At 39.5% G+C, this 26,883-nt stretch overlaps 5 protein-coding genes across 10 annotated transcripts; all 5 read left to right on the top strand.

The window, feature by feature from the left end:
* The first annotated feature begins 388 nt into the window (after positions 1-388).
* Positions 389-5,302, top strand: LOC117626247 (pentatricopeptide repeat-containing protein At3g24000, mitochondrial). Its single transcript, XM_034357907.1, has 2 exons — positions 389-3,811; positions 4,324-5,302. The coding sequence occupies exon 1, from the start codon at positions 502-504 to the stop codon at positions 2,500-2,502; it is 2,001 nt and encodes a 666-aa protein (XP_034213798.1). The 5' UTR covers positions 389-501; the 3' UTR covers positions 2,503-3,811; positions 4,324-5,302.
* Positions 5,303-7,198: 1,896 nt separating this feature from the next.
* LOC117626248 (probable galacturonosyltransferase 4) lies at positions 7,199-13,729 on the top strand. 3 transcript variants are annotated; one of them, XR_004585519.1, is made up of 10 exons: positions 7,199-7,737; positions 7,851-7,885; positions 7,965-8,006; positions 8,104-8,215; positions 8,331-8,530; positions 8,759-9,030; positions 9,354-9,711; positions 9,927-10,502; positions 10,873-11,212; positions 12,899-13,729. XR_004585519.1 is itself a non-coding variant. In XM_034357909.1 (10 exons), the coding sequence occupies exons 2-10, from the start codon at positions 7,632-7,634 to the stop codon at positions 11,146-11,148; spliced, it is 1,977 nt and encodes a 658-aa protein (XP_034213800.1). In that variant the 5' UTR covers positions 7,199-7,337; positions 7,446-7,631; the 3' UTR covers positions 11,149-11,427. The 3 variants fall into 3 exon arrangements, 2 of the variants coding, with proteins under 2 accessions (XP_034213800.1, XP_034213799.1); XM_034357909.1 differs by lacking the exon at positions 12,899-13,729 and having other exon boundaries at positions 7,199-7,337; positions 7,446-7,737; positions 10,873-11,427; XM_034357908.1 differs by lacking the exon at positions 12,899-13,729 and having other exon boundaries at positions 10,873-11,427.
* Positions 13,005-13,553, top strand: LOC117624091 (cell wall / vacuolar inhibitor of fructosidase 2-like). Its single transcript, XM_034355221.1, has one exon. It carries the CDS (start codon positions 13,005-13,007, stop codon positions 13,551-13,553), a length of 549 nt encoding a protein of 182 aa, XP_034211112.1.
* A 215-nt stretch (positions 13,730-13,944) lies between the features above and the next one.
* LOC117625859 (pentatricopeptide repeat-containing protein At4g02750-like) lies at positions 13,945-16,791 on the top strand. The gene has a single exon (XM_034357441.1). The coding sequence runs from the start codon at positions 14,116-14,118 to the stop codon at positions 16,123-16,125; it is 2,010 nt and encodes a 669-aa protein (XP_034213332.1). The 5' UTR covers positions 13,945-14,115; the 3' UTR covers positions 16,126-16,791.
* A 2,085-nt stretch (positions 16,792-18,876) lies between these two features.
* LOC117626741 (E3 ubiquitin-protein ligase WAV3-like) lies at positions 18,877-22,666 on the top strand. Of its 4 annotated transcripts, XM_034358564.1 has the most exons (4): positions 18,877-18,893; positions 19,040-19,395; positions 19,662-19,778; positions 21,081-22,666. In XM_034358564.1, exons 2-4 carry the CDS (start codon positions 19,228-19,230, stop codon positions 22,452-22,454), a joined length of 1,659 nt encoding a protein of 552 aa, XP_034214455.1. In that variant the 5' UTR covers positions 18,877-18,893; positions 19,040-19,227; the 3' UTR covers positions 22,455-22,666. The 4 variants fall into 4 exon arrangements, with proteins under 4 accessions (XP_034214455.1, XP_034214457.1, XP_034214456.1 ...); XM_034358566.1 differs by lacking the exon at positions 18,877-18,893 and having other exon boundaries at positions 19,016-19,395; positions 19,678-19,778; XM_034358565.1 differs by lacking the exon at positions 18,877-18,893 and having other exon boundaries at positions 19,016-19,395; positions 19,669-19,778.
* The last annotated feature ends 4,217 nt before the right edge of the window (positions 22,667-26,883 follow it).

Here is a 26,883-nt window from a genome sequence, read left to right as displayed (position 1 = left end):
AAAATGATTCCATTTATGTTGGTCACACATACATTACGTCCACATGTGTGGTCCTAACAAAAACACCATTATGTTGGACTACAATAATAACAGTACGATTTAAATATATCATTTAGGTTCGTCACTTATATATTACATCCACATATATGCTTGGGATGTGCTCCAATAATGCTCTCAAGATCTTCTAGGGTTCGGAAAAATAAATAACATTAATTCAGAAATGATAGGAAATGCAAGGAAAAAAGTTGAATCAATAATCCCCATCCCTATTTGGCTTTTAATGATGTCAAATTTCCAACTCCAATTTTATTCACTTATACTTCTTTTTTGTTATAAAATAGAGTGTAAGTAGATAAAATTGAAGTGAGGAAATCACCACTAAAAAAAAGTCTCACAGAAACTAATCGGTGTACGCTATGAACATACATACGCCTATTCGGCCAGTCATAGTGATTGAATATTATTTGAGGAGCTAGCTTTGTTCAGATCTTGTAATCTGATATGTCAAGACATATATCTAAATCCAAATCCAAGGCCTTGTACAAGAAGGCTGCTGCTGTTGGCATTCAGAAACTTTCGTTATCGGCGGCACAGTTGAGGACGTCTGCAACTCGGGCTTCCTGCACGGACTCGGAAGAAATTTCAGAAGGCGAAGACTGGTACGCTTCCCATATCATCCAAGATAAGGACCTTCTTCGCAAGAGCCTCCACAATTCGGGAACAGGGCTTCATGTTCTGGACTTGGTTAATCGCGGTTCCTTGGAAGCGGACCGGACTCTGTACAATAAGTTACTAAACAGATGTACCCAGATGGGCAGACTTCAACAAGCAAGAATTGTGCACGCACACATCCTTACTTCCCACTTTAAAGATGACCTTCCCATCCACAACACCATCCTTAACATGTATGTCAAATGCGGTAGTTTGGAAGACGCTCGTAACTTGTTTGATCAAATGCCTTGCAAGGACTTGGTCACTTGGACTGCCTTGATTTCTGGCTATTCTCAATATGATCGACCTCAGGATGCACTTGTTTTGTTTCCTCAAATGCTCCTCCGTGGCCTGGAACCCAATCAGTTCACCTTGTCTAGCTTGTTCAAGGCTGCTGGTGCTGTGTCTGATGATAACAACAAGGACGGCAGGCAGCTTCACGCTTATTGCCTTAAGTACGGTTTTGATACCAATGTTTATGTGGGCACTTCTCTTGTGGACATGTATGCTAGGTGGGGCCATATGGATGAATCCCAGTTGATCTTTGACTCCCTGGAGACCAAGAATGAGGTGTCTTGGAATGCTTTGATTGCTGGGCATGCTAGGAAGGCTCAAGGAGAGCATGCTCTCAGGTTGTTCTGGAAGATGCTCAGGGAAGGATTTAAACCCACACATTTCACTTATTCTAGCGTCTTTACTGCCTGTGCCAGTGCAGGGTCTATGGAGCAAGGCAAGTGGGTTCACGCCCACATGATAAAATCGGGTGCTAAGCTTGTTGCTTTTGTCGGGAATACTCTTCTTGACATGTATGCCAAATCAGGCAGCATTGAGGATGCAAGAAAGGTTTTTGACAGGTTGGTTAGACAAGACATTGTTTCTTGGAATTCTATGCTTACTGGATACGCCCAGCATGGGCTTGGACAGGAAACTGTACAGCGGTTTGAAGAAATGCTGAGAATTGGAATCCAACCTAATGATATAACCTTTCTTTGTGTTCTTACTGCCTGCAGCCATGCTGGTCTCTTGGATGAGGGACAATATTATTTTGACTTGATGAAAAGTTACAACATAGAACTGCAGATTTCACACTACGTGACAATTGTTGATCTTCTTGGCCGTGCAGGTCTTCTTGATCGAGCTGAGAAGTTCATAAGAGAAATGCCGATTGAACCCACTGCAGCTGTTTGGGGAGCCTTGTTAGGTGCCTGTAGGATGCACAAGAATATAGACTTGGGCGCTTATGCTGCTGAACGTGTTTTTGAGCTTGATCCCCATGATTCAGGCCCCCATGTCTTACTTTCTAATATCTATGCCTCTGCTGGCAGATTAAGTGACGCTGCAAGAGTGAGAAAGTTGATGAAAGATTGTGGGGTGAAAAAAGAACCTGCTTGTAGTTGGGTGGAGATTGAGAATGCAGTCCACATGTTTGTGGCAAATGATGATGCTCATCCGCAAAGAGTAGAGATCCTTCAGATGTGGGAGACGATTAGTGGGAAGATTAAGGACATTGGATACGTCCCAGACACTAGCCATGTTCTTTTCTTTGTGGACCAGCAGGAGAGGGAAGTCAAGTTGCAGTACCATAGTGAGAAGCTTGCTCTAGCATTTGCGCTTCTTAACACTACTCCAGGATCCACCATTCGGATCAAGAAGAACATCAGGGTTTGTGGTGATTGTCATTCGGCAATCAAGTACGTCTCAAAGGTGGAAGGGAGAGAAATCATTGTGAGAGATACAAACCGGTTCCATCATTTCCGCAATGGCTCTTGTTCTTGTAGGGACTATTGGTAGCGCTAATTGCATGTGGCTAGTTGCATTGCATACAAAAATAATCCTTTACCTGACTGTTCGTGTTTGGGTCCTTGTGATTCATGTGCTTGTGATCTGTGATGCGACAGTCTTCCTCTTTAAATTGAGAAAAGGAACTTGAGCCTCCCATTCTGGAAGCAACTTCACATTATTTGCCCAACTGTATCTTGTGAGCTATGCGCAGCAGAGGAAAAATGTGTGCCAAAGTGCTGTGAATTATGAACATCGAGAATGTCATAAGGACAGATGAAAGCTTCGATGGAAGTTTTTATTTAGTGAAGAAGATCATGGATTACTACCTGACCTGTAAGGTTTCCACATACGGTAAGCAGTCAGAGGCGAAAACCTATGAAGAGCCCTCCAAAAGATGATGAAATTATTCAATTTATCAGAAAATGATCAAATTATATCCTGTGGCACAATCATGATATGCAGAATTTCTTCTATTGAATACAATTGAGGGCGGAGTAACATTTGTTGAATACGATTGAGGATATATTCGCTCTTTTCTCATTGGATGAGAGCAAAAATTTCAAGCTTCCAATGTGATAATTGTTCAAGTTTCTGGAAATTTCAGTTAGAGATCACATCACAGTGGCAATGTAGATAAAGTCGGTCATATCCTACATTGTAAGAAATTTATTTTCTTAGATATTTGAATTCGTCTCAACCGGAGCATTGAAAGGTCTACTGTATTGGAGGCGAGCAATGCCCGAGTGACAGAAACAAGAAAAGATTGTGATAGTTCTCTGGTGTCTCTCACTAATATGTAGCAATGTTGAACAATACGATAGAATGAATGAAGGTGTTTTCTTTTTGTTGGAATAAATGGATTGAAAGCCGAAAAGTGAAATGGTATGAACTAAACTTACATTGCTTGCTTGGGGTGTTTATGACGTGGCAAAACTAGTGGAGACAAAACGGAGGAAGAAAAAGCAAGGGAGAAAAGGATGTGGGGGTGGATGCCTTTGCCTGTGGTATTTGGAAGTTGGAAACTGAAAAAATAGAGAGGCGAGAGAGAAAGGAAAGGAACGCAAAAAGAGGAACTAACCCAACCCAACTGTTTCATTTCATTCTTGATGGAGAGAGAGAGAGAGGGAGAGAGAGATGGGTGGGTAAAAAGCGTGATGGAGGAGTGTGTCTGTGTGTGTGGTTAGAGACGGTTTAGCTTAAAATCGCGTAGCGTGTGAGCAAAACTCTTTTGTAATCATCATTCTTCAGCAGACGTTTCATACATTCGACAGCTCCAGATATACAAACTGCCTCTGCCAAAGCCCAATACAGGTTACAGGTACGTAATGAATGCAAAAAAATAAAAACAAATTTGATATAAAATTGATATTCAAAGTTCCAGCATTTCCATCAGATCAGACTCGCTCTTTCTTGTACCATTTCAATAATTCTATATTTGAATCTCAAGGTCACAAAGGTTCTTATGTGCGCATTCAGATGCATATGCATTCCTTTAATTTATTTTGCAATTAATTTCATTACGCATACGATACCATTGCCAACTTTTGAAGCATCTAGCTAGGAATTCACCCATCTGATTTTAGCATGTCCTTGCTGATTATGAATCAAGTTTAAGCTGTGTATTTTATTATTAGTATGAGTAGTTTTTTCATATATAATATATATATATATATATATATATATATATATGTATACATGTAATCTATAGTTAAACCTATATTATTATGATGAGTAGAGCTCTCGCTCCCAGAGTCTGTATAATTTTGTTCCTCTATATTATTATTTCTATACATTACATAATGAGTTTTCCTATATATTTTTCATGAGCAGGAACTTATTAAGGCTTTCATTATATAAATGGAGCGTGACAGCAAGAAGAGAGTAAGAGAAGGAGACGAAGGCCACAATAATTCTTCTCCTTCTTCTTCTTCTTCTTCTTCTTCTTCTTCTTCTTCTTCTTCAGAGAGAGAGAAGCATGTAAAGACAAAAGATGGTCCCATTAATTATGGTATTTTGGACTTGAAAAATGACGTACTCGAATACAAGGACAGCAGCAGCAGTACCAGTAGCTGTTGTAAGACATCATCAGAATCCCACTGCGCATTAGGAGTATTTGATTTTCCGTGGCTGAAAGATGGTATAATCTCCCAATCGGAGGAGTGGATTAATTTTGAGGACGTCTTCTCATCACCAGTACTGGCACTGGATGACACACCCACCTTTACTACTAGTAGTAATCCTGGTCATGGTATAGGTATTGATGATCAATTTTCTTTCTCCGCGGCTGCGGGGCGGTGTTTCTATCAGACTCATGATCAATCCGATCATCAGGAACTACTCCTAGACTTTCCTCCAGCTAAGGACAAGCTTGAGGAAGATGCACGGCGAAGTCCTCGAGATCTTAATCAAGATGATGATGGCTTGGAGAATGAGGGTGCGGATTGCATTTGGACCTTCCTGCTCAATCAGCCGCTTCATCAACAGCCCAACTAATTAAGTTTACATTGTTATTATTATTATTATTATTATTATTAACTGTGCGTTATGTCACATAAACAGAAGATAAACTTGGGCATGTAAATGCAATGCAAGTGCAACAAGGGGGGATGGATGTGTAGCCAGAGGCAGGCCCAGATGGGACTACTTACCAAAGGATCGATTACTCACTCAGTGCTGGCATGGCATGGCCAGCCAGCCAGCCACCCGTCTCTCTCCCTCCATCTCTTTTTGCCTTTTTCTTGTTTACGCTCCTCCGCCATTTCTGTTACACTTTTGTAATTTATTATTGTCCAATTAATTCTTATTGGGTCTCTTACTGTTCTGTTTGTTATTAAAACCAAAACCAATTGGAAATTAATCAATCAATGGACTCAAAAGTTTTTCAAAATGGAAAATCATCACAGTGGCTGGCTGGCAGTGAGGCAGTGGCACTCTTCTTTTATACTCTACAATTACAATCATTAGCATCATCAATTTACCAACCAAGTGACTCCTTCATTATTTCTAACAACTCTGCACTGCCTATGAATTTCCACAACAACTCTCTCTCTCTATGCACAATTTCTTAAATTCTTTCTCTCTGTAAGGACAATTTTATTTTCTCTCTGTAAGTCTCTAGTGTATGTACCCTTCCAAATTCTTTCTTAGAATTACAACCATAAAAACTTGTCATTGTCCCATTCGCGAGTTAAGAGCCAGCCTTCCGTTCCTCGACTCTTTTTAAAGTACCTCTTCAGAAGTTAATTATAACAGAAATGTGCTTCTTAATTAGCATGAAACACAAGTGTGCATGTTTTAAGAATGAGATTATACGAGGCGGGTGAGATTAGTTAAAATAATTAAAAATTTATAGAAAAAAAATAAAAAAGGTGTGAAATTTAAGGAATGAAAATCAAGTGGCCACGAAATGGGAATGGCCCAGCGAAAGGAAGCGAGGCTGGCGTGGCGGGCAGCGGGCAGCTTCTAATATTGTTGTGCTTGTGCTGCCGACGCTCTTTGGTGCTCCAAGAAGAGCTCCATTCCATGATCCATGAATGTTATGTTATGTTGGTCAGGACTCAGCTCATGCTTGATGTGTCCCTGGGGGGCCTTCTTACGGTATCCATAAAAAATTTCATAGATAATGAACCATACATTTCAAATTATAGAGTGATTTGATTCTTCTTTTCTTTTCTTTTTTTCAAATGCGAAAAAAAGAAATTACAAAGAAAAAATCACGTGAGTACGCAAATCCGAAAAGATCAAAATAAAAAAGTGAAGAACACGCCAAAAGAAGGCTATTCTCCCATTGATTTGATTTCGTGCTGAGCTTAATTGAAAAGTGGAGAATATTCATAAATAAATACAACTTACAAGTTAACTGGCTGGCTAGCTTTGTTTGGAATGGGCGTTGAGCAACCAACCAATTATAATTTTGGTTGGTTTGGGTTTGGAATACCTCTTATTGCAGTTAAGAGAGAGAGACTGTTGTGCAATGTGCATTTGTGATATCGTTTCGTTTACTTAAATTACTTTGCTCTCTTTGATTGATCAGAAGCTGACTTTGCTGTGTCCAGTCCAGTGTTCATGATCACGAGTGTTGTGTTCCAGTTCATTTTCACTTTTCCGATTTCAGTTAAAATGCAAATAAACAGCCGTCAATCACGCGTGTCTTGATGCTGACTCATGTGGTGGTCCCTCACGTGTAGTTGACGCGGCCTGCCCGTGAAAATAAATAAATACGCTCACTTCTTTATTTTTATTTTTTTAGGTGAAACGCTTTCTTTAAATACTAAAAATATTATGGCATTTCAAAAACTAATGAGTAATGCTAATATCATATCCTTATATCACTTTATGTGACAAATAAAATATACAGTCATATTAATTAAAAGATGTTAATAAATTATAAATAAAAAAATTATTAAATTAAATTTAATTAAAATACCATAATATTTAAAAATGTGACTACAACGCGAAATCATATGTATTTATATAAACCACCAAAACCTTAAAATTTTGTAATTTTGACATGTGTATAACTTAATGCCCGATTAAACCTGTGAGTGCATAGCAATGTACACCACACACATATACAAAAAAAAACTTTTAAAAAATTATAAAGTAGAGTTTTGCTAAAAAGAAAAAGTGTCGAACTTATAATTCAATTTATATTTTCTTTTTAGAATTTTTATTTTAATAAGCTTTGGCGGAAGCTGGAATATTTATCGTGGTATTATTAGCAAGTATGAGTAGTAGGCTTTGTCCATCACTCATTCATTCCATTTATATTGTATTCAGAAATTATCAACAGGCGCCGACTTTGTTTGTCTATTTTCTCTGTCTGCCCTCGCCCCATTGTCTTTGTAAGTAAAGCTAGTAATTTATCCTTTGCTTTGCTTTGCTTGTAGCAGTTTATGAAATGTCAGTGACAGAGAGATCCTACGGCTGAAAAACAAGGTTTTTAATTTTAGGATGGAGGAAGGGAGGGAAGGATAATAGTCAATCCACCGGAGAAACCTGTGATTAGGAAGGAGGTGCGGCGGCTGTTTGCCCCAAAAGGCGAAAAGAGAGAGGATTGGCCTCTGCCTCTGTGTGCTGGGGCTGCCTTGTTTAATTTTTTAAATATATTTATTTAAAATTTTTAATTTTTAGGAAAGATGATGGTGAGGAATGTGGTGATGGTGATGTTGTTTGTAACGGTGATTGCTCCCATTATACTTTACACTGATCGTCTTGGGTCCTTCCAGGTCTCCTCTTCCTCCTGTAAGTTGTTCTTCTCATTATAAATTATACTATTGGATTGGACTATTTATTTTTCCCTGTTCAAATCCCAATGCCTAATCCCTAATCCCTAAATCCCAATGCCTCCTCTGCAGCCGGAGACGATTTTGTTGAAGATGTTACAGCCGTTGTAAGTTGTTTTGCATTTGTTTTCCGATCTCTAGTTATTGCTGGATGAATTTAAAATTAACCTTGAAATTTCTACACAGGCTGCTAATGCTCATACAGGCCGTCTAAATCTGCTTCCCCAGGTCCCTATTTTTAATTACTCTTCCTTGTTCCTTTTTGTAGTTCCAGAGGACTCAACTTTCATCCATTAAATTATTTATTTATTTTTCCTGATCGTAGGAATCATCCACAACCCTTAAAGAACCTGTCGGAGTGGTATATTCCGACAACTCCACTAATTCATATCCAGAGACAAGGGGGAGCTCCGCCCACCCCAATCACTCTCATAAAGGTTATCATTTTACTCTTTTAACTTTCCTACCTGCAATGCATCTTTTATTTATTTATCATTTCCTTTATAATTAATCTTGGTGTATTCTAAATCGCTTCCCCATCTTATTTCTTAGATGGGCCTTCAGTGGACTCCATGGAGCATGTATCTGCTAGAGTGTTATCTACCACCAACGACCAAAATCTGTCTCAAACAGATAATCCCATCAGACAGGTCACTCAAACACTTGAGCAAGGAAACCAGTTTATGTCTGACTTACATGCCAAAGGAGGTGGTGCTTCTGAGCAAAATATTGATAATGCCTCTCAGACTACGGTACCAATTGTTCTGCTTTCCCTTTGCACCAATGGTCCACCTAAGTGTTTGGAAATTGTTGCACTTTTGCCAACTTCTAATTGCCAAATGCACATGTTTTCCGCACTAAATTGAATCCATTTCTTGCATTAAATTGCTTGCGACTTTTCTTCCTTATTGAAATTTGAGAAAATGTCGATTCATATTTCTTATTTCTCTCTTCTTTTATGGCACTGCTTCTAATTCCAGGAAATAAAGAATGAGCGACAATCCACTCAAACATCCAGCAGGGTTGATCAAAGAAAACCCAAGAAAACTATGACTGAAAAACAGAATGAGGAAACAGCTGTTCCAGATGTTCGGGTACGACATCTTAAAGACCAGCTCATCAGGGCAAAGGTCTACCTATCTCTTCCAGCCACAAGAAACAACCCCCATTTCACAAGGGAGCTTCGACTGCGAATAAAGGAAGTTCAAAAAGCACTTTGGGAGGCAACCAAGGATTCTGACCTGCCAAGGAAGTATGTTTTCTCTTAAATGAAATTAACTTTGCTACCTTACTCAATTTTGTCGCTCCTTTTTGTTTATGAATATGTATGTTGGTATCCTTATTGGTTAGTGTAGTGGTTTGGAGTATTTACTCCCTCAGACCAGGTCTTGGGTTCGGGTCCTAGCATCCGTGTAGTGTGTGAGTTTAGTATACTATCGCCCCTCTCAATAGGAAAAGTCCTCAACCAAAAAAAAAAAAAAAAAAAGTTACTGTCTATCTTTCTCTATATTTTTAATTCTACCAAAGAATTCGTTTTCTTTATTTTGTTTGTAATAATTGTTTATCTTAATACAGCGCCTACGATAAGTTGAAGGCAATGGAACAGACGTTGACTAAAGGTAAGCAGATTCAAGACGACTGCGCAGCTATGGTGAAAAAGCTTCGAGCTATGCTTCATTCAATGGAAGAGCAACTCCGGGTGCACAGGAAGCAGACTATGTTCTTGACACAATTGACGGCAAAAACACTTCCCAAGGGACTTCACTGTCTTCCATTGCGCCTTACCACTGAATACTATACCTTAAATTCTTCTCAACAGATCTTTCCCAATCAAGAGAAACTAGAAGATCCCTTGCTGTACCATTATGCACTATTCTCAGACAATGTATTGGCTGCAGCGGTTGTTGTAAACTCAACTATCACACATGCTAAGGTATCCGCATATTGTGATCCTTGTGTTTTCTTCTTCTTCTTCCTTTTCTGTTGTCCCAGTTCCAACTTCCATGTAAAACGAATATAAAGAACGATGAAGGTTAAAAAAAAAAAAAAATCCCTTGGAGTACTAATCAAGAATCTATAATTCATGTCTAGGACCTTTCAATTTTGGTTGAGATCTCTAACTGACTACGCTGCTTGGAACCTCTACAGGACCCTGCAAATCATGTTTTCCATATTGTCACTGATAGGCTCAATTATGCTGCAATGAGAATGTGGTTTTTAGTAAATCCACCGGGCAAGGCCACAATTCAGGTTCAAAACATTGAAGAATTTACATGGTTGAATTCAAGTTACAGTCCGGTTCTGAAGCAGTTGGGTTCTGCATCCATGATAAATTATTACTTTAGGACTCATCGGGCCAATTCTGATTCAAATTTGAAGTTTCGAAACCCAAAGTACTTGTCTATCCTGAACCATCTCCGCTTTTACCTTCCAGAGGTCTTTCCAAAGCTCAACAAAGTTCTGTTCCTGGATGATGATGTAGTTGTGCAGAACGATCTTACTGGGCTCTGGGCCCTTGACTTGAAGGGAAATGTTAATGGGGCTGTGGAGACTTGTGGAGAAAGCTTCCATCGCTTTGATCGGTATCTTAACTTTTCAAATCCTCTTATCTCAAAGAATTTTGATGCTCGTGCTTGTGGATGGGCGTATGGAATGAATATCTTTGATTTGGAGGAATGGAAGAAGCAAAACATCACAGAGGTGTACCACAGATGGCAGGAGCTGGTAAGAAAAATGGTTTCAGATTTTTTTTTCATGGAAATTTAAAATGATTGATTTGACTATTTGAATATCACTCACACTCAACTGTTCACTTGAAATAATTTTATAAAAAAATCTTGATTGGAAACTATCTGATTCTGCGAGCACCATAGCCATCAATCAAGGATTGTCTCTTAAACTTTAGGTTAACATCTTTATTTATTTGGAGATTTGGTGCTTTGGAAATTGGATATAGGCTTTCTTTAGACCAATATTTTCATAGCTCTAAGATTCTTGCTTGTTGCTTCCCAGCCTTCTCTGCTATGAAAGCTAGACTTTACTGGCTTGTTTGATGTTGTTTACAGTTCTGAACGAAGTTTTCTTTTTTGCACAGAATCATGATAGACAATTGTGGAAGTTGGGGACCCTACCACCTGGGCTCATAACATTTTGGAAACGCACATACCCACTCGATCGCTCCTGGCATGTGCTGGGCCTTGGTTATAACCCTAGTGTTAACCAGAAGGAAATTGATCGAGCAGCTGTTATACACTATAATGGCAACATGAAACCGTGGCTTGAGATAGGCATACCCAAATACCGAAATTACTGGGTAAAATATGTTGATTATGATCATATGTATATGCGAGAGTGCAATATCAATCCATAGAATGGCACTTATGGTATGTTTGAAGTGTTCTGTGCAACACCTTCTAAGCTGTAAAATGTGACAGGTTTGCCTCTCTCTCACTCTCCCTCTCTTTGTAGGCACTTTTTGTTCTAAAGTATCAGCTTCAAAGCTTTATTCTTTCTGTACACATTTTGAATATTGTTTTTTTCGTTTCATTCTTCCTAACTAGGCATTTCATGTTGGAGTCATAAGTTATGGTTACATATCTGCAGAACTCATGTACTTGTAAATTATTGGAAGCTAAAGTTTTTCACCATATAGTTTGTGTTTTTCGTCGTGGTTGTGCTTGTGCATAGATAGTCATGGCATCTAGTATCATTTTGAACCACTTCTGTAATTGTAAGATATGGTAGCTTCTCTATCAATAGTCGGAGGAAGATTGATTTTAGATTAGGCAATCAAAATACTATTATTAAGCTGAAGATAATGGTACGAGAGCTGGTTGGGTGGAGTGGCTATCCTTATCCTTATTAATTGAGGAGATGGGGAATGGGTGGTGCAACGACATCGTTTGGCCCATTGACAGCTGTCTGTTTCATAATTGGAACTCATGCATTAATGTGAAATTTGAACCGGAGGAGGTGCATAAAGGCATAATTTTTTTATGTGTATTTATTTTTTAATTTATAAAGGAGCATAAAGACATTGTGGTCACGTGGTGAAGGGATGTGTTGGCCATCCTGGATCTAATGACCTTGATCTGTTAGTAAATGGGAAAATTCTGTATATTCATTGGGGATAATTTTCTCATTTGCAGTAATTTGTTTTAATAAAATCATCAATTTTTTAACAAACAATCAATGTCCCACTTGTACTACTAGTTGGATGACCCCCAAAACAAAAATATAAAAACAAAAGTCCTGACCATTCTTACTAGCTGCAAATCAGTCGGACACATGTATGTAAATAAATAATTATTAAAACGCAATAATAGAAAGAGCTAAAGTATTTTGACACTGAGAATGACAATTTATTGGACCAAAAATTATTATTATTATTTTTATTATTAAAAAAAAAAAAGAGAATTATAACACTAACATAGGGAGTATGAGTGGTAAAACACTAACATGCGAATTAGAACTTGTGTGGGCCTTTGAACGTTGAACTTGAGAGTGGTAAAACACTTTTTTTTTTATTATTATTAGCTCATTATTTGGAGAGAGAGAGAGAGAGTTAAATTCTTGACTTATCTTAATCTTAATTCGTTGAGAAGAACTTATATGTAACGGGATGCCACCGTGGCGGTATTCCAAGCTATAACTCATTTCTATTTCAGAAAATTGCATTAACATATTGAAAAGTTGAAACACATGGCAATGAGTGATTGGCTCTGAATAGCGTCACAGTGGTATCCCGGTATAAGTGAGGTTTTCTCCAACTCCTTAGCTCATTATTCGGACTACGGGAAAGGACTTGGGAGAAACTAGTGGTAGTGTACAGATGTAGAATGAAAAGATGGATCCTGAACATTAATAAGAGGACTCCTGGATTCTTCTGTATGCAGCAGAATTTCGTGTAACCGAAAAATAAAGAAATTTCATAAATTTGGAAATGCGTCGGAATGACCATTAATTATTCACTGAAATGTGATGCATTTGTGTAACCGAAACAAGAAAGAAATTTCATTAATTTGGAAAATGCATCGTTATTGGCACTGCTGATGTTAATCTCTTTGTCTTTTTGCATCCTTGGCGATGACAACTACACGTACTGGTTCACGGGTTCACAGGGTTTCCTTACACCCTCTCCCTCCATTCATCATCATCTTCTCTCTAAGTCAAGCCAAGCCAACCCAAGCCAACCCGGAAGAAGAAGGGAGGTGATAATTAAGAGAAATGGCATTCAAATATCATATTGTGTGTGTGTGCTTGGCGTTGTTCATCTTCTGTGTTACTACTAGTAGCATTCAGCCAACTAAGCTTGTGGACGAGGTCTGTCACTCAACTTCCAGTTACTCCTTGTGTGTGGAGTCTCTTTGCACGGACCCACGCACGCCTAGTGCTGATCGCTATGTGCTTGCCTACATCTCGTTTCGCTTAGCATTCCTCAATGCCTCCAGCACCCAAGACCATATAGCCAAGCTGCTCAAGCACACAGAGGCAAAGGCAAAGGCAAAGGCAAAGGCAAACACAGGCCCTACCCAGCAAGTCCTCCGACGATGTTATCATGATTACAACAAGGCCGTTTCTGCACTCTCATCCGCCTACAACGACCTCAACTCGGAAACATTCTCTGACCTCGTTGATTGGGCAGGTGCTGCTTCTCTTGCTGCGGATGACTGCCAAGTTGTTGTCAAGACAACTTATCCTCCTTTGAGCACCATGAATCTTGATTTGAAGCGTCTTTGTGAAATCTGCGTTGCTGTCTCTAAACTCTTTACTTGAGACTTGCTTGCTTAGTTTAGATGCAATGATAGCTACTACTAGTAGCTAGGGTCATGTTGTTCCTCTTGTTTAGACTTTAGTCTTGGGTTGAAGCTTCTCTCTCTTCCCGTTTCCTTGCTGCCGTCTTGTTTCTTAATAATCTTTGTGGAATCTGTTAATTAATAATTATTGTGCAACTCTACTGAGTACTGACTGGCTACTACAAATATGATTAACTCCTGAGTTTTTTTACCTTCATTTGAGGATGATTTGGGAATGTTTCTTCTCATAAGCGCTATTGGTCCAAGTACTTTTATTCGAAACATATTTTTCCTCAACTTAAAATGGACCCTATAGTTTTTGGGAGTTTTATATTGTTATTATCCTATTTCTTTCTTACTTCAGAGTTTTTATTTTATTTAAAAAAAAGTAAGAGTTCATCTCCCTCTCTTGGGATTTTTATCATCACTGAACTTGTCATCTTCTTTGAAGCTTATTATGCTAACAGCAAGCCAACCATGTTTTCGTTGAGCGATTAACAATATTAGTATGGCATATACTGTCAGTATTAGACTTAGTAGCCATGATCATGCCATCCTCCGTTTGCCGTCTCCATCTTTCAAAGCTTTCCGCCATAGTTCGAACCCTCGGCCATTTCAATGCTTCTTCTCTGGCACAACCGAATTTGGAATTGCTTCAAGGCTGTCTCCGAAGGCCAAATCCGATTCCAGCCCTATCGAAAGCATTTAATGTATACAGCTGTAACTTTGAGATAACAAATCTCGGCCGCTATGGCAAAGTCAAAGAAGCAAGGAATCTGTTCGACCAAATGCCTGAACGGGACGCTGTCTCTTATGCTTCCATGATTAATGTTTACTTGAAGAACCACGATCTTCCCAATGCAGAGAAGCTCTTCCAGACGATGCCCACAAGTAGTCTTGTTGCTGAATCTTCAATGATTAACGGCTATGTGAAAGCCGGCCATATAGATGAGGCTCGTAAAGTTTTTGATCGCATGGAAAACAGAAATGTGTACTCTTGGACCAGTTTGATTTCTGGGTATTTCATTTGCGGACAAGTTGAGGAGGGTCGCCGGCTTTTTAATCATATGCCTGTCAAAAATGTGGTCTCCTGGACTACTGTGCTTCTGGGTTATGTCCGCAACAGCATGATTGATGAAGCTCGCCATGTTTTTGACCTTATCCCTGAAAGGAACACCGTCTCGTGTACCGTTATGATCAAGGCTTTTGTTGGGAATGATCAATTAGATGAGGCACTTGATCTCTTCAATAATATGCCGCAACGTAACCTATATACTTGGAATATCATGCTCTCAGGTTATCTAAATGCGAATAGAGTAAGTGAAGCCATTGAACTCTTTAATTCAATGCCTCAAAGGAACGCAATATCTTGGACAACTATGGTTACAGGTCTGGCAGACAACAATATGGTTGAACTTGCCAGGGGGTACTTCGATCGGATGCCTAACAAAGATGTAGCCGCTTGGAATGCTATGATCACATCATATGTTCACGAAGGCCTCATGACAGAAGCTAGTGAGCTGTTCTATTTGATGCGGGAAAGGAATATTGTTACTTGGAATGTGATGATTGGTGGTTATGCCAAAAGTGGGTCCAGAGGGGAAGCCTTAAAGCACGTAATTCTCATGCTTCGGTTTTGCTTTAGGCCTAATGCAACTACCATCACTAGCGTATTGAGCTCATGTGAGGGCATGATGGAGCTCATGCAAGCTCATGTACTGGTCATATCTCATGGGTTTGATCATGAGACATTAGTTGCAAATGTTCTTGTTACTATGTATTCCAGGAATGGAGATGTTACCTCTGCTAGGCTTGTTTTTGAGCATCTTGGGGCTAAGGATGCGGTATCATGGACTGCAATGATATTAGCATATTCAAACCATGGATATGGTCACTATGCATTACAGGTCTTTGCATGCATGCTACGATCAGGAGCCAAGCCAGACGAGATTACTTTTGTTGGAGTCTTATCAGCTTGTAATCATGCTGGTCTTGTCGAGAAGGGTCAAAGGCTTTTCAATTCAATGAATCTTGCTTATGATTTGAAACCAAATGGCCGGCACTATTCCTGCCTTGTAGACATCTTAGGCCGCGCAGGATTGGTGGATGAGGCTACACGGGTGGTATGCGAAGAAATGCCTGCTTGTGAGCAGGATGCTGCTGTTCTAGGGGCATTGCTTGGTGCATATAGGTTGCACGGTGGTGATGTTAGAATGGCAAATCGTATAGGTAAGGAGCTACTAGAGTTAGAGCCAGCCAGCTCAGGGGCTTATGTACTCATAGCTAACGTGTATGCTGCACATGGGAAGTGGGAAGAATTTGCTCAAGTAAGAAAGAAGATGAAGGAGAGAAGAGTGAAGAAAGTTCCTGGTTATAGTCAAATAGAAGTGAAGGGCAGGAGCCATATATTTTTTGCTGGGGACAGATCTCATCCTCAGGCCGCTGAGATTTATGGACTCCTACAAGAGAGGCTTCTACCACAAATTTGTGAGATGGGATACTCAAAAGGCAACTCATCTTTCTTCTGTAGCCACCAAATAAGTGAATCATAATGATAATATTGAACAATAATATTACCAACACACAAGATGAGACTTACCACAGTGGAGTGGCTTTTTGCAAAAAGATGAGGGGGGAAAACTCCAAGCTGAAGTGCTCCCCACACCTGATTTCGCATCCTTTTGAGCTACAATTTGAACCATTTTATTGTTACTGCGTAACAGATGAAGAGAGTTGAAAGTTTGGGGAAGTTTATACCTCCGAGTTTAAATATTAAAGTATGCTTGCTGAAGGAGGGAAACAAGTTTTGCTCGGAAGATATTTTGAATTACCTAGGGAGCTTCACCGGAACGACACCAAAGCGACTATTCTGGTTTTGCTTGCTTTTTCAGCAATCCACGCACCAAAATTAATGGCAAGTAAGTACTTCTCATTGGCTACTAGTCCCAACACTCAACCCACCTCATTTTCTCTATAAATAGAAGGAGAAGTCATCAACAATCAACACAACACAACTCTCTCAAACATACTCAGCGTCTTCAACACTTGAAAACCTCAAGCTTGAAACAATTTTCCTTTCCTTCAAGATAACCCGTTGACAACTCATGATTGTTATCTTTTTATTTTATGATATGCCAACACTTGGTATTGATACCCAGTAGCTACGCCAAATCCTTTATTTTTTATGTACCAAGTATGAATAGAGAAATCTTCAAGCTATGTTGTTTACTTTTATTACAATGTTTATATGAATAGAGAAATCTTCATTACTATCAATTACTTTTTCAAGTCTATAGCTACAATGAACTTAGTAGAGAAATCATCAATTTAGGGTAGCTATCTATCATTTACTGAGTTTGAATTGATATTGAACTGAACCGAGAAATCTTCAATTCCATATCGTGTTTCTCATTTTCATTTCTGTTATTTTTATTTTCTGCTTGTTCTTATCTTCGCATTAGAAAAATATTGAAGTCCTCTTCATTGAGGCAACCTATTGGGTTAGTTCCCCACCTAATTCACAATCAATTAATTAGAGTCAATATTAGAGCGCATTTTACACTTTTCAATCACTTTCTGTTGGAACTTTGGCTGCCAACAGTGGCACACCTATGCAAACAACACGAAAACAATCCCTCGGCCAACACTGAGCCGCCTCAGATGAATTTTCCGGGGTAGAAGAAACAATATGTAGCTAGCATAGTAGCATACCGTTCAAAGTCCTTCACATGCTAGTATGTCCCGGGAAGATATTAGAAGAACTAGTCAATCATTTTATTTTGGCTCAAGCTTCAAACGCGAACTGTTTTTGAAGGTTCTGCAACTCCGGGTTTGAAGGAAAGCCAAAGGTAACCGAAGGGCCAGTCGTAGCAGTCAAGAAAGGAAATCTATCAACGACCGTCATGATTCATATCTATGTGGTTATAATATTTGTGATTAAAACATGTTAGTGGTTTTAGTGAGGTGCGCCTAAAATTATTTCGCTTAATTATGTAAGATACCAGCCAAAGCTTCACTCACCAAACAAATACGACATTGACATAATTTTTTGTTCAATAAAGACTGCAGTCTGCAGATAAACACAAAGAGACAGACGGACAAAAAATAAGCACTCGATTAAATTAGACTAAAAGGCCATCTCCTAATCAAAATATGATTGGATTGGATTGGACGCTATTGAATGGCTTTGACCGGGTCAAATGCACAAGGTTGTGTAAGCAGTCAAACATATTTGTGCTTTTGTTTTGTGGGTGTTGAGAACAACAGCAACCTTTGCCTTTTAATTTTTCCTTCTTTTCATGTGCAAGTGTGAAGAGTCAAGACAAGCACATATCTTTGGAAGCTTTCCCATATGTCAGTCAGTCACAAAAGAGATTCCCTGGCTCTCTCTCTCTCTATACTAGTACTGTCAATAGTTACCTTTAGTGCATCAGTCATTTTCCAAATTAAAGGAAACTTGTTTTGAATTTCAGGGTTCCTTCGATCATCCTTTTCCCATATGTCTTGTCTTTTTTATCTTCTCTTTATTGGTAGAACTAGAAGGTGCATTAATTGGATACAACCTTGGAGGATATCATGATTTCTCCTCACTCAAGTGAAAAGCTTTTTTAATTCTTGAGAACGATACTTATACTGGTCATCAACATTCATGTTTGTTAGCAAGCAAGGATGTACATGTATCCTAATCCTAAACTCACATGGCATCCAGAATACTTTAGATCGATGCCAAGGGATGTTGAAAATCCATCAACGACACCAAGCGAAAGTTATAAAAAAAACGAGACTCCTTCTGCATAGCAGTCAGAATTACCATGTTTGAGAACGGGAAAGTGGAAGAAAAGCAATTACCAAATGGAAAATATGGAACGGAATGCAAATTGAAGAGGAAGAAAAGCATTTTTGGCGCCAACTCATCCAGTTACTTTGTTAACTTTAGTTTGTCTGCCATCATAGATGTTATATTTTTGCAAAACTTTGAAATTCAAAATACAACCCAACGGTCTTTTTCTCGTTTTGCTTTTTCTGTTTTTTTTTCGTTCTTTTCTTTTCCTTATATGCTACCTTGGAAGTTGGATTGGCAGACCCAAACGCACATATTAAACCAGAAAAAGGATAACTAATAATAAATCTTGGAGTTTTGATGTGGGGAAAATGTTTGAAGTACATAATAAATATACCAGTCACCAGTGCCAGTACCAGAGAGAGACAGAGAGAGAGAGAGAGACAGAGAGAAGAAAATATAAAAGGAAAGAGGCTGGGTGCTGTGCTGGGGTAGAACGAAAAGGTGAGTCTCTGGAAAACAAAAAAGACAAAAGAAAAGGTAAAAAATGATAAAAGAGCAATAAAGTGGTAAACCGATACATTATTATAATTATTAATATTATACATGTGTGTGTATGTATATCACTATATTGTAGCTTCTAAACCAACGCAACGCTTAATTCAATTTACCCTTCCTTAATTTAGGGAAGGATAAAAGAAGGCAAGGGAAACTCTCACTGTCGTCTGCATTGCAAATTGCAATAGTAGCAGCGGAGGAACAAAAAGAAGATAATAGAGGAGCATTCACTACCTACTTACTACTTACTACTTAGTAGTAGTAGTAATAGTGGGAAGAAGAGAGGGGAGAGAGAGAGAGAGAGAGAGAGAGAGGCATGGGAATGGGAGGAGCAGGAGGAGGAGCATCGTCAAAATCTAAACTGAGAAATGCAGCGAAGAAAATGGTGGTGGCAGCTGCAAATGCTTGTGGTTCCTTCTCCCGGAGAAAGGCTCTTGTGGATCCCATCGTCTTCGATCATACCAACACCACAGCCACTGCCTCTGTAAATCTTCTTTCCCCAATTCAACATTTGTTCTTTTCTCAATTGTAGTTACTAGTTTGATTGTCGAATCAGGAAATTTCAAAAAGAACCAAATAGTTGGACCCTCTCCTTTATGTTTTTGCTGCGTCACTTCCCTTGCCCTTCTTTTTTATCATGTATAACTCGCCTGGCTTTTCTTATTTTCTTCTGCTACTTTGTCTGTGTCTGTATTTTATTTTAAACACTTGGTTTTTTTTCCTTCTTTTTTGTTTTGTTTATACTTATAGATCTCAGGTTCTTCAGCGGTGTCTCCCACAAACCCAAAGAATATCTCAGGAGAAGAAGTTGCAAAGGAAACGGAATTTACGATCAAGAGTAACAATATGCCTTCAACTTCAACTAAGGTGCCTCTTTTATTTTTGTTTTGTTTTGTTTTCTTGCCACAACCTGCTGTTGTTGGTGTGCCATTCACGCAGTCAAACTTCTTTACTCTCTAGAATAATCCTATCCTATTGTTCGTCCTCAGTCCCACCCCCAACAGGAAAACAAACAAAGAAAGAAAGGCGAAAGGAAGAGTTGGGATTTTTCTGATTGTTTTTTTGTTTTTTTGTTTTGTTTTTTTTCTGGTGTGTGGAGTGGCTGTAAAGCTTTAATTGAGCCGATATATAAATACAGAAAAACTGAGGAATTAATTGTTTTCCCAGGTGGCTATGAATTGGGAAATATGAAACTAGGACAGATGAATTGAAATTTGGGGAGCGGGACTCTACTCTTTTCACACATTCCAGTTGGGAAATGACATAATATTTACAAGACTAGTATGACATTTGAATGAATGCCCCTGAAACATGCACATTAGTCAAGTTGAGACTCCCATCCCACCACCACTAGGCACCCAGAGACAGTAGATCCCACGTTTTAAAATTTGCTTCCACCTGCTACTAGCACTGGCTGTCATGAATTCATGATATCAAGTTATTCATTCGTGAATTGTAAGCCCAGCTCTGTTCGTGAAACTCACACCCTGCCCTGCCTCACCAATTTTCGATATGGATGATTTTAAACTATTAGAGTTTCATGCCTACCTATCCCATTTAGTTTTCAATACTTTAATTTGTACTATACTTTTGGTGCATAATCTTCAAAAGAACTAGTTCTATTTTCAACAGATTGAACCTCCTCTGCACATGACCCCACACCGAGCATAATAATTGTTGACATATCGTAATTTATGCTGATGATATGAATGAACATTTTTTTGTTGAAAGTTACTCTCACCAAAATATTTTTGGTCTTCCTTTGTTAAGGTAAAAGGATAATATGATGATGGAGAACTTGAATGTTGCACCAAAACATGCTGTTACTAGATCACAATCACTTTACTCTTAATACAGTGAATTAATGTATAACCTTTGACAGATAGCAGTTGTTTGAGAATTGAGCTTCAGCAATACATCAGATTTATGTATAGTTCCAAATCCATATGCATCATATTCGAACTACTGGTTTCTTCAATGCATGAGTAATAATAATAAAAATTTCTATAAATAGCCAGACCTGGACTAGAATAGAAAATGTATATGTTTGAGCAATACACATCCACTAGTTAGATTGCAGTTCCAGTCATTTTGAGTTTGTCATTGCAATATGTTTTCTTCTTTCCAGATCTGTCTTCTTACATTTTTATTTGTTGATTCTCGTGGCAGAATTTGTGCGCGATATGTCTAGACCCTCTGAGTTACCATAGCAAGAGCAGCACCCCAGGTCTTGCTATATTCACGGCCCAGTGCTCCCATGCTTTCCACTTTGCCTGCATCTCCTCCAATGTTCGCCATGGTAGTGTAACCTGCCCCATCTGCCGTGCCCATTGGACTCAGCTGCCTCGCAATCTGAACCCACCCGGGGGTTCCCTCTCGTCTTACAACCGACCTGACCCCATCCTCCAAATCCTTGATGACTCTATTGCCACTTTCCGTATCCACAGGCGCTCCTTCTTGCGCTCTGCTCACTATGATGATGATGACCCAATTGAGCCTGATCATATGCCTAATTGGCCTCGTCTCCAACTCTCTCTAATACCCATCCCACCTAGTGCACCCCCTAGCTGGTGCACCCCATACCCATACCATCCGTCCCCACATCACCAAAGCTGTAGCTCTTCATCATTGTTACAATCACCAACTAGGCCAAAGCCTTTTACTCTCTGTGCCTTTTCAGATAGGGCATATCTTTCCGTGAAATTAGCACATCAACGAGCAACAGACTTGGTCTTGGTTGCTAGCCCCAATGGGCCACACTTGAGGCTTCTCAAGCAGTGCATGGCACTGGTGGTTTTTTCTCTTAGACCTATTGACCGTTTGGCCATTGTTACCTACTCATCAGCTGCTGCCCGTCTCTTCCCTTTGAGACGCATGACATCTTATGGGAAGCGAACGGCCCAACAGGTTATTGACCGTCTGTTCTATATGGGGCAAGCAGATCCAATAGAAGGGATCAAGAAAGGAATCAAGATACTTGAAGATCGTGCATACAAGAATCCAGAGTCCAGTATCCTGCATCTGTCTGACAGCCCAACGCAATCCTACCATGCTGCAATGAGCATGGAGTTGCCAATTCCAGTTCATCGCTTTCATGTAGGATTTGGCTTTGGCACTTCAAATGGGTTTATCATGCATGAGTTTGAAGAGTTCCTAGGAACACTCATAGGGGGCATCGTTAGAGAAGTCCAGTTGAGAATCAGAATAGGGGAGGAGGCAAGCAGTAGGATCGTAAGGATAGGAGAGCTAAGAGGAGGTGAAGAAAGGAAAATCTTGGTGGAATTGGGTGTGTGTGGACATGTCTGTGTGGGATATAGTTATATTGAGGAGGGTGAGATTGACGAACCTTTCACAACAGGAGAAACTGTGGTGAGCATAGGAGACAGCAAAAGTAAGGCAACAGAAGGAGCGGCTGCTGCTTCTGGGACGAGCGATGCAATCATTTGTGGGAGGTCTAGCAGTGCAAGTGTAGAAACTTGGGATTACCATGATCCTTACATGGCTAGAAGATGGGCCAAGCATTTGCATGGCTACAGGCTCTGAATCAATCTAACAAAAGACATTCACAGTCGGTGTTTACAAATCAACTCATCATTCCTACAGATGTTAGGTAATCCAGGACCATTGTGAGTCTTCGATTTGTCCAACCCAGATGTATGCTCAACGGCTTTCAAAAGAGAACTTGGGAACACTAATATTTATTCACAAGTTACAATTAACCATACATCATTTATCATACATATATATTTCACACTTCTCTTTGTATCAATCACTTGTGGATTTTTTTAAATTTTTTTTTGGCTTCACCCGATCACGGATGTTTCTAATCATGTTTCTATTCCGGAAGGCGAACTTCTGTACTGTCTATTCCAAGCCCGGTTAACCATATCTGCAAGGGGAGTGCTACTATTACTAAAGAGGATTAAATACCAATTATAGCCTTTACAAACAAAGTAACTTAAATATTTAGTTTTTAAAAGCAAGGGTACACTAACACTCTCACTTTCTTTCTCCCACTCTCTCTCTCTCTCTATTTTTTTTTTACTCTCTCAATCAATTCTCTCTTCCAATAACTTCATACTAAACTTAAGTTGTTAAGAATATTTATTATGCACTTAAGATTCTAGATTCGATAAAGTACACGCATATCATGAATTGAAGTTTCTAGTATTAATTTAAGGCAAAATGTTGCTTTTGGTTTGGTCTCTGTAGTTTACCAGTTTTACCACTTTGATCTCTTTAATTTTAATTTTGTCAATTTTTTCTTTCTAGTTTTCAATTTGAAGCTAAAATGACACATTTGTTGTAAATTATTATGTAAATTATTATGTGTGGAGCCCACATGTTGGAAGGGGGCCCACACGTTGGAAGAAACTTTTGCCTATAAAAGTTTCATCGCTTGTGATACAGAGATAATCAATTCCGATCTAAGGAATTTCCTCTGCTCCCTCCATTTCTGCTTCCTCCATTTCTCTCTTCTCAATTCTCCAAATTTATAACACGTTATCAGCACGACTCAACGCTGAGTTTGAGAGGCACTGCTGCTACTCTGTCTCTGCGATCTCTCTCTCTCTGTATTTCTCTGTCTCCCTTATTCAAACACCAGAATAGAACACCTTGCAAAACTCAAGCAGAGGCTTGCTGGGATTTTCTTTGTTTTACTAGACAACCCTCTGATTTCAAAACAGAGCAATCCTCTGCTTTCAAGCAAAATCAAAAGTAGCACAGCAAGCAAACACGAGAAGCTTGAGCTTCCACCTTCCATTAATTTCTTGCTCAGATCAGATCTTAAAGTTCACTACAAGCTGAGCTCAATTTTCATCAGCTCCAACTCAAAAACACCATTTTTGATCTCTTGTGCTGGTTCAGTTTTCAGAGTTCTCAAGACCCTTTAAAGAGAATCAACACAGCAGAATAAAGATAGCAGCTTATTTATCCATGGCTCATGCTATTGGGCCAAGGATGAACTGGAGCAGGGCTCTTCTCTTTAAGTTTCGAAACCGGGTCTGCAGGCACCTTAAGAAGAAAAGGATTGTCGTGATCAGAAGGACTAAAAAGGCCTCAAGATCATCACAGGGATCGGTTCCTGTTCCGGGGGCCAAGCCCATGAATTTGTGCAGCTTGCTGGAGGAAACTGCTCACTACATAACATGCTCAAAACATGCATGTTGGCAGCAAAACTTCATGTGGGTATGGGGAAGCCACAGAGGAGGAGCTGATGGATGCCATGGCTCAAGCTGACTCCGAGCCATACTCTCTCGATGAGATCATCTACCGATCCAACTCCGGCGGCCTCCTCGACGTCCAGCACCCATTCCCATGGCCGCCTTCAGAGCATGCTGACCCTGCGGAAGCATGAGGGCTTGTGCACCTCCCACCGCCATGCACGCTCTGCTACCTCGTCGGAATCTGGCAGCACTCCACCCACATGAGCAGCCTCCGCCATTTGCACTTGGACAGGCGACCTCCCCGTCGCCTTCACCCCAACTTCTTCCCGCTTCTCGTGTACTTGGCCATATCCGGGAACGAGCTTGGCGACAGACTTAATTGGGATTCATTCCATATTCGGTTTCATGGCAGGGCATCACAACTCAGGGCCAGGGATATCAGCTGCCCAGCCTCGAACGCTTGCCCGCACAGCGTCTCCAGCGCACTCCCGGCGAGCTCTAAGGTACCGACCTGGCCGGCGAAGACTTGGGTGATGGCACGGAGGGTGTACTGGCAGAGGGAGGTGAAGGAGGCGTTGGAAATTAAAGAAGGGTGTGCGGTTGCAGGGAAGAAGCTCAAGATGCAGTTGAGGATGTTAAGGTGGAGGTGCGACTAGAGAATGGTGATCCGAAGGATGTGGTTTGCGAGATGGCCAAGCAGCTTGGTGCTGACGTGTTGGTCATGGGAAGCCATGGCTATGGTCTCATCAAAAGTCTCCAGCAGCAACCACAAGATGGAGGCACGGTGGTCCAATATTGGGTTCATGGCTAACAGAGGCAGTGAGGCTGAAGAAGACAACCACTTTGGCCTCCTCTGTAATGATGATGATGATGATGATCAGTGTTCATCCCAACACAACAACAATAATCGCATGGACTTGCACCTAGCAAGTGGGCCGAAACGAAAAAAAAAAAAAAAAAAATTTGGCTGGCATGTCTGTCGGATAAAAGAAACGAAAGCCACCCACTTGGTCTCACTGATTGACAGCTAAGAATCTTAACGTGCACTTCGGTCGGGGTAAATATGACTTCTACTTTATAAAATAATTTGATATATCAGTATAATAATATCATACTATTTGATTGTGGTGTTGATATGAACCCATAAATAATTGTTTTTACTTTATCCGTTCTGCAATTATTTTATTTACTGTATGGTGTAGGTTTATTACCCATACGATAGTATTTACTTTATCGTAAATTTACTTTAAAGGGTGGTGCGGGTTTATCGTCCACGCCTTTACTGTTATTTATTTAACTGTATGGAGCAGAATTAGTGCCCATACAAGCACATTTACTTTATCGTAAATTTACTTTAAATGGTGGTGCAGGTTTATCGTCCACGCCTTTACTGTCATTTAAATGTATGGAGCAGAATTAGTGCCCATACAAGCACGTTTACTTTACCGCACATTTACAGTATGGTGCGGGATTAACGTCCATACAACAATTTAATTTATGAATTTACTTTACCGCACATTTAAAGTATGGTGCGGGATTAACGTCCATACAAGTAATTTATTTAACAGTAAATTTATTTTATGGATTAATTATGCTGTATGATAATATTAATATGAGAACTGGCAATCTCTCCGGTACTATATTTGTAAACATGTGATCGGACTTAAAGGGTCCTTGATCCCTGACATGTGAATAAGGACTTGGGATTCCTTAATGATGTAACAGTATTGTATTGGTTCATAGCGCCGTACACATGGATGATAACTGTACTGGCAAATGTACTGTACACATGAATAGAGACGTATTCATGACTTGATGAACAGTACTATTCACATGAATAGTGACGTATGCATAAATATTAACCATTTTGGGTAAACCGTCACTATATACAAAAGGGAACCTGCAGTTCCTTAAACTCATGGATGAACAATTAAATGAGATGCCAGAAGTTTCTCGAAATATGGGCAATTATGTAAGGACTTGAAGTCCCAAAATATGTACATAAAATTGTAAGAATGTCCATACTATGAGAATATGTGATTTTGGCCTGAAGTTCAAAATTTAACAGTGTTGAGAACCTGAAGTTCCAACAATTAAATGGACAACCTTTGAGGTATTATTGCAAATTGTGGTACACCACAAATTTTCTTTGGCATAAGAGAATGATGAATTTAATAAAGTTCGATTTTGTTATAATCGACACCTCAAGGAAGAAATATATTTTGTGAATCCGGTTGTTAAGAATACACCGTAAAATGGATAATATCAGTATAAACTTCAAATGATGAATTGAGGCTCTCCACATATTTTGTTATATCTGGGCCGGAAGTACATGGATCCAAATATATGAGAGATCCTAAAACATGAAGCTGTGGGTACATAGTAGTTAATGCTCTCCACTACTATATTGAGATATTATCGTGGCTTTTACTCAATTCATATTTCATGTCCATTTGAAAATGGCGAATAAATTATGAGTTTGGGTTTAACCCAGACCAAAAGTTCTGGGCTCACATGCATGGAAATATGAGAGATTTGATGTGGTTATTTGAACCTATAAGGCACAAGGTTCCAAACCGTCATTTTGAAAAGACGTAAAAACCACAGATGCAAGTTTAAGAACATGTGCAATTATTATAACAGCAAATGAACATACAACAGATAGATTTTTCCACCTACAATGAAGGTGCAGGCCCTGTAAAATCTATAAAATTACATTATGTTCTGGAAGCCTCTGAAGGAAGTTGAGTTGAAACTCAGTTGCTCAATTAAGTTTTGCGAAGACAATATCTATAGACGAAAAT

This window comes from Prunus dulcis, chromosome 4 (assembly GCF_902201215.1).
Source record: "Prunus dulcis chromosome 4, ALMONDv2, whole genome shotgun sequence".
Lineage (NCBI taxonomy): Eukaryota > Viridiplantae > Streptophyta > Magnoliopsida > Rosales > Rosaceae > Prunus > Prunus dulcis.
This window is presented reverse-complemented; position numbering and strand designations above follow the sequence as displayed.